This window comes from Euwallacea similis, chromosome 26 (assembly GCF_039881205.1).
Source record: "Euwallacea similis isolate ESF13 chromosome 26, ESF131.1, whole genome shotgun sequence".
In the NCBI taxonomy this organism is placed as follows: domain Eukaryota; kingdom Metazoa; phylum Arthropoda; class Insecta; order Coleoptera; family Curculionidae; genus Euwallacea; species Euwallacea similis.
Genome location: NC_089634.1, coordinates 2,447,332 through 2,454,667, shown reverse-complemented (window position 1 = coordinate 2,454,667; position 7,336 = coordinate 2,447,332). Strand labels below are relative to the sequence as shown.

Below are 7,336 nucleotides of genomic sequence, written 5' to 3'. Positions count from 1 at the left end.
TGATTCATGGAACGGAATTCATCCTCAAAACGAAAATTTAAAACAATATAAATGTCCATATAAAAAAGATCAAAAGATGCTTTATAAGCATACAACTCACCAATATGTCTAAAACGCTCTAGAGAGCTTTTTAACCAGATCTTCAAAATTGAGCGTTCGGCGAGCAGAGACCAAAGCCGGATTGACCCTAGTCCGCCATATTTAATAAAAAATGTTTACGTGGCTGAACGTTGCTACAGCGACGAGAGGCCATCCAAACACAGAAGAAAAATTATTTGAATTTATTGAAACTGGACTTGGGGACAACACAGAATGGGCAGTTAAATATGTTAAAGTAGCCTAAAAGTTCCATCCTTTATTTTCTAAAAAAAGATATCTCGTAATACAATTTAGATAGTGTTTTTACAGTGTTTAACAAATATTTAGCTTCTGAAAGAGGTAAGTAATATAACGTTAACTTTACAGTTAATATTACAAAAAGTAGTAAGGGATTTATTTTCCCCTATCTATGCAGTGGCACTTACCACTTACTTATCACAAACAAGTTCGTGCCACAAGCTCATAATGTGAAGCACAACATGTGATATATCAACTTTTCATAATTGAGTTATTCACTTCAAATTTTATTGTAAACTCCCGTGCTGAACATCTATCAGTGCAAACTCAGCAAGTGCATAAAACCTCACAGTACACAGGCTAACTTCTTACATCTTATAAGCAACACAATTTAATCTGATAATCAAGAAACTAAAAGGTTTCAGTACATATTACAGAAATATTAACATGCACGAAATATATATATTACTTTTTTCTACACTCAATTCAAATAAGTATATATAAGCAAACATTTTTTCGTCATCCTAAAGGTCTTCTTAATTTTAGGGTTATTTTTAGTAGCATTAGAAAACTTGATATTATGTTGAATTTTGTGGAGAAAATTTGACAAATAAAAATATTGTAATATGTAAAGGAGAACCCTACCCATGTTAACTGTCTCAATTTTTCTTAAACTAATGCCATATTGATCATTTTTATTCATGTTTATTCCTATTTATCTATCTACATAGTTTCTGATTTTATAATGTGATGATTGAATTGAAATTTTTCACTATGTAGTAAATACCCAAGCAAGTTGCATCTTCAAATAAACATTTAAAATTTCAGTTTAGCCCTTTTCAAAATCTACCATCAAGATGGCACATGGTCCCGATTGGTCAGATAGTGAAGATAGCCTTCTTGCTGATGATGAAGATTATATGAATTTTAAGATGAAAGTAAGTTGTTCATTAAGGTGTAAATATAAAGGTGTGTGCCAAGCTGTCTTTTATATCTGCAAAAGATCTGATAAAAGTTTTGCCACAAAGCAATGGCAGACACCAGTGTCTGTTTTGAAATAATATGTTAAATTTACTGTATTTTTGAATCTGTTGTCACTTGAATTTAATCATGTTCAGTCTGGCAATCAAATAAATAAGGCCTTCTCACAAACTGTCATTTTATCTTACTTTTGTTACAGATCAAATATAGCCAAAATCATGCTTGTATTAATGACACCACAATCTCAAATCAACTGGAAAAAGAGAATGAGAAGATCAGTTTTCTTAATGCTATAACTGCTGGTGACATCGAGAATGTTAAAGAGTTAATATCGAAAGGTAAATAAGACAAAATGAGGAGAGGTTTTTGAAAGATTAAAAAAGTAAAGGATATTTTTTTAATCGTTGGTTTGGATACTTCTCCGATAGGTATTGACCTCCACATGGTTATACGGGAAAATTGGACCGCCATCATGTTATCAGTCTCGTTAGGTAATCCACTAATCACTAAATTGCTTCTTGAGAACGGCGCGAACGTACACCAGGACAGGGGTTTGCACAAATTTCATCAGTTACATTTGGATTTATAATATGTTGAATCCTTTGAATCCACAGATGGTATAACTCCTTTAATGATGGCATGCACTTGCCCAAGTTACACAGCTCCTAATAAAAACTCGTTAGAAGTTGTGAAATTATTAGTTGAAAAGGGAGCAGTTGTAACGGTGGTCAATAGGAAGAAGATGGATGCGTTGATGTATGCTGCCAGCAATGGTAATAGAACGGAGCTTTACTTAAGAAATTACGTATATTTTTAAAATTTGTTCAGTTTAGTATGTTTTTTTTTATATTATATTATTCTTATTTAGGCAATTTGCTGGTGGTAGAGTACCTGTTACCTAAAGCTAATAAAGAAGCTGTTGATAACCAACGTTGGAATGTAAGTACTTATTTCAGTCTTGGCTTTAAATGTTTTTAATTTTAAGATATCTAAAGCATTATTCAATAATTGAATAATTGAACTCGTATCCTATTTGAATGAAGGTTGTTGTTAGAAATTGAAATCTAATAAATCGTATGAAAATTGAAGTATTTCCTCTCCTGGTTGATGTATTTTTCACCATGCAAATTTTAGGCGTTAACATGGGCAGTAAGCAACAATCAATCAGAAGTAGTAAAATTTCTCTATGACAATGGATTTTCTTATAATTTGTTGGACGTCCGAGGTAACACTGCGTTAGACATAGCCAAGGATAATTGTCTAGATGATATCGTTAATATATTTCCAAAGAAAGAAACTGATTTGGTAGAGGAGATATTAAGTCGATGCCATTTAAATTTTGAGAAGAACTTTACAGGATTAAAACAAGGCGAAAAGTGCGTATTTTCGAATAATGACTGCCACGTTTCCATCTGTGGTGTTTGGTTTCCAGTTGATTTGATATTGAAATATTACATGCACTTTATTTGCTGATTATGAAAATGTGAACATTTAACGGAAATTTTGAAGTAATTTAAACAATTACAAGTCAGATGGGAACTTATAGTACTTAGTAAAAATAAGGTTTCCAAGACCTTTGCTGTGTCCTAATTTCATTAAAGTGTCGAAATCCCGGGACTGGAAATCTTAATTCAAGTATTTGATAAATTACACCTGCCCTCTAAATTTTTGGAAAAAGGTACATGACTTCTGTATATCTTTTTTTCTTTTTCCGAAAAATTACGGGTTTTTTATTTCAGAAAAAATTCGCAAGTTTTATGATTTTAGGCCAATATTTTTCGAGGACTTATGTAACTTTTTATTCTCCGTAAAGTGCAGCCACCTTATACCCCTCTTTTTGGATAAAAAACTAACTTTAGACCAGTTCCTATCGTCTGACGAATACGATTTAAAAAATCTAGGTGTTCTCATGCCCTACCAAAGGAATAGGATCCTATCTGGATTGCATCGATTTCACAAACAACCTTATCTTCCTAAGTCTCTGCACATCCGTCTAAAAAGTAAATCATACAGGTACTGTCACAAATTATTCTCATTTTATACGTAAATTTGAAATAATAAATATTACATATTATTTTAGTAATGTGGATATTGCTACCCAAGTATTATCAGCCATAAAACAAATTATCTCAATGGAGACTTGTCTGAAATATTTAATGAAACATTTAAGCAAAGACAAGCTGAGTAGTGAAGACCAAAAAATTATGGAAAGTTCTGTTACTGAAATCAAATTTAAAATTCATCAAATGAAACCTGTGATTAAAAAGCTGCGAGATCGGCTGCAGCAGGTAAACCAGGTTCTTATTTTATATGAAACAACCAGCAATTATAGGTGTAAAATTGTATTTTAGTGTGATAAATCAGTAGTTCCTGTAGACCTAATAAAAAAAGATTCAATTAGAGATGTCAATATCAAAAAGAATTTCGCCTTAAAGAAACTGTGCCTTGGTTTTAGCTTGGGTGTAGTGTGGGTTCTATTAATTTGTAAGTTGAAGAGTTGAACATTGTTGTTTTGTATTTTGAATAATAAAAGCAATCACAGCAAGTAGATAATGTTCTTTATTTTTTTATAAAGAGATCGTTAATGGCTAGAAGTGACAAACGTTTAGAATGTTCTTAGTTCGTTTTCACCCGTTGCCATTTATAGCGAAGTTATTTTATTTCCCAATTTCAAGAATTGATGTTTTTCAATTAAATTCGAGTTAAAGTCGACTTTTTGAGGTGGCTGATACCATTTTCTAGCAACCCATAAACATGGACTATTTAAAATTTTAGTTTAAGACAGAGACAAGTGTGTAACAACCAGAAATCCATTACGTCAAGAAAGTTTCAATTGGCAGAAAAGTAATGTTTTAATGATACAAAACAAGCTGCATAATGTTAGTTCCAATACCTAATCTGTAAAATAAGCTTATTACCATCTAGATATTAAGAAATTGTTGAACAACTGCAAATTTGATAGCTATTCTGATTCACCATAATATCAAGAACTTTTTCCAAATTTATATTTTTATTAAACTTTATTAAATTAATTTTTTTTTAATAAAAAATTAACTGACATCTCGTTTTTCTTAAAATTTTAAAGAAACCACAGAAAATAGTCCGCTAGTTACAGTATTTCGATCATCTACAAAACTTCAATGAATTGCTCCACAGTATTGTTTCATTTGATATTTATTTCCATAACAACTGTAAATTAAACAACAATGGGGATTATAACGATATTGTGGCTGATTAACCCCTAGGTAAATAATAAACAATGTATGTGTGTTTATTAACCTGTTAGAGAATGTATTTTACAATACACAAAATTTGAATTAAGTTTATTTCTCGGATTCCCGGATGAACTCACTTTCAGTTCTTCTTGAAATTCTAATTCTTCTATTTTAAATTAATTTTCAATCCTATAGGTCAACGATACATCAATGTGAACGTCTTAAATTTTCCCTTCGATGCTTCCTTTCAACTGTATTTGTGTCTACCTCTCCAGTGAAAGTAAATTTAGACTAAAACAAGTAGAAAATGAATTGTGGTTATCTGATAGTTTGTAGTACTTACTACTAATTTTTTTTAACTTAAAGGCCCTACTAGAATTTTGTCCTCATTTCAACCTCACTGTTACGTTTTCATCAAGAAGAGTTGCTGTTAGGTCTTGAAATTGTTCATCAGTCAACTCAAGACTGCCATGTTCTCCATCCGTTCCTAACTAAAATCAATAATATTGAACGGCAGGACAATTTCAAATAGCCAATAAAATTACGTCAATAGTTTCGTGTCTTAATTTCTCGAGATCTAGCTCAACCTCAGCCTTACGTATCTTCACATTTTCCAAAAGATCATCTATAAAGTCCTTAATGATATCCAAAGAGTTGATGGTGCTGGTGCTAAAAGATTTTGATATAAATCCAAGAAAGAAAAAATGATCTACTTACTCCTCATTTTCGAAAAATTTGTTTAAGGCGTCAATAAATTTCTGCAAATCCTCGTGACAAGTCTTCAGCCTCGAAACAAGAGGATTAGGTTTAGATATCGCAGATCTACATATCAAAACCAGAGTGGCGAAATAAACCAAAAAGAACTTCATAATATTTATGATGATTATCTTTGAGATAATCAATGCAACCACGTAAAGATTGTCGTACTTATTACCTCAGATAATTGCATTAAGTACTCATTGGCATACTCCAAATATCATTTTTGTCAAATACATTTGTCAGGTATATAAGAATATTACTCTATTGACTCAGAGTTTTTCTTACCTTTAGTTGCAAACATTCATTAAAAGAGGAGTTTATTTATTTTTTTTTGTATTTCTTGCTTTATTCATTAATAATCATATCTAGTGCATATTCCTAGGATGTATAGGTGAGGTAAAAATATCAGCGATGTAACAAGAGACTGTAAGGGACCTATCAAGATTAAATATCTTTGATTCTTGAAAAATCTATTGACATGTATACATGATTTTAAGCAAAAAAGTTCATATAAACGTGTGCCCGTAAATGTTTCGCAACTTAATTATAGTGTTTAAGTTTTAAAAATTTAGGTGTTTTTTCATATTTAGCCAGAACTTATAGAACATTTTCACGCAACTAGTTATGGAAAATATTGCTTTTCAAAACTAGTTATGAAAAGTATTATTTTTTACACCTGGTTGTAAAAAGTACAACACTTTTAATACAAGGTTTTTGTTTGATTGACAAAAATATAGTACTAAATTTTGCAAAATTTGACGGGATCATTAAACGGACAACAAACATCACAGAGAAAATCCACCATAGAGTCGCTACAAAGATATTCAGTCATCACTTTTATTATAGTCAAGAAGTTGAGACAATGCGACAAAGGTAAAATGATTAGAACTTAGAGTTCGACGTTGGTTCTCAATAAAAATTGAATTCCCCTTTTAGGTACAAAAGAAAGTCGGCACATAGTCGCGCCCACGTTGCTTTCCGACATCAACTTGGCTGAAGCAAGGTCGGCCTCACGTTGAAATACTGTTTGAGGTAAGTAGAGTAATTTTTAAATTTATAGTGCAAACATAGTCGATGGAAAAATTTTGCAACTAACACATGCATTAATAAACTATTAATAAATTCAATTTAACACCTTTGCCACGTTCAAATGTTAAACAATCTCGGTTATTAGTCGCCGTTATTAACAGACTTGTTTGTGAAATAACAATTTTACTATTAGAAGCAAAGTATTTTAAGTTTTAGAGAAAATGTTAGCGGTTTAGGTGATTAGAACCATTTTCTCTTGCTAATATGGTGTGAAATGGTTTAGAAAGATTGGAATTAAGAAAAAGACAGAAAAAAAAACTTATTCTTATCATATTAAATCGAGCAACTTTGACTTAATTTAACTGACTTCGTGTCTCTTAATAATATCTAATAATATCTTATAATAATTAACCGATATCCCAATTGTGGGGCTCGAAACATGGGCATTCTGTATACCTGGATAATTCTCTATTACTTGCATTTCCGTACCTTTTTACGTGACAGTATGCTGAAGGAGTTGATTCCAATACGGTCAAATAGTTATGTAAGTTCGATTGCATGTTGATTTTCTACTTGAATTAATCTCAAAGTCTCGAGATATCATCACACAATGAAAAAATATTTATTTGAATATTTAAAACTGCTATGTCATTTGTGATTCTTCAAATATGAGGTAATATGCTAACTCACAGTGATACGCACAAAAATTGCTGGTTTGTGAACAAAAGATAAACCAATGGCAAAATAACTATAATATTTGTACAGGATTGCTCATTAGTGTGTCAAAATCCGATATCTCAGTAAATATGTGTTTAGAAAGAAATGTTTCGTACAAAATTTTTGATCATTAAGAGATGCGTATTTTAAAATTATTTTAAAATTTACAAGGTCTGTCATAAAAGTGTAGTAAAAGCGAAAAAAAAAATTAATGGAACTCCCCAATTTTTTTGCATTTTCGATCTGTCGCCAAATTTTAAGATAAATTTAAGTATAAGGTCTTATGTCAAAAATTTACC

At 31.1% G+C, this 7,336-nt stretch overlaps 2 protein-coding genes across 4 annotated transcripts; one reads left to right on the top strand and one right to left on the bottom strand.

Moving 5' to 3' along the window:
* Nucleotides 1-301: 301 nt before the first annotated feature.
* Nucleotides 302-3,870, top strand: LOC136417002 (ankyrin repeat, SAM and basic leucine zipper domain-containing protein 1-like). Of its 3 annotated transcripts, none has more exons than XM_066402478.1 (10): nt 302-438; nt 1,165-1,274; nt 1,517-1,655; nt 1,746-1,868; nt 1,932-2,090; nt 2,186-2,256; nt 2,452-2,693; nt 3,085-3,330; nt 3,398-3,605; nt 3,669-3,870. In XM_066402478.1, exons 2-10 carry the CDS (start codon nt 1,194-1,196, stop codon nt 3,816-3,818), a joined length of 1,419 nt encoding a protein of 472 aa, XP_066258575.1. In that variant the 5' UTR covers nt 302-438; nt 1,165-1,193; the 3' UTR covers nt 3,819-3,870. The 3 variants fall into 3 exon arrangements, with proteins under 3 accessions (XP_066258575.1, XP_066258574.1, XP_066258576.1); XM_066402477.1 differs by having other exon boundaries at nt 399-544; XM_066402479.1 differs by having other exon boundaries at nt 425-442.
* An 828-nt stretch (nt 3,871-4,698) lies between these two features.
* Nucleotides 4,699-6,915, bottom strand: LOC136417126 (uncharacterized). Its single transcript, XM_066402660.1, has 5 exons — nt 6,810-6,915; nt 5,250-5,318; nt 5,078-5,201; nt 4,876-5,023; nt 4,699-4,823 (listed from the first exon to the last, which is right to left on the bottom strand). The coding sequence occupies exons 1-4, from the start codon at nt 6,878-6,880 to the stop codon at nt 4,919-4,921; spliced, it is 369 nt and encodes a 122-aa protein (XP_066258757.1). The 5' UTR covers nt 6,881-6,915; the 3' UTR covers nt 4,699-4,823; nt 4,876-4,918.
* Nucleotides 6,916-7,336: the final 421 nt, after the last annotated feature.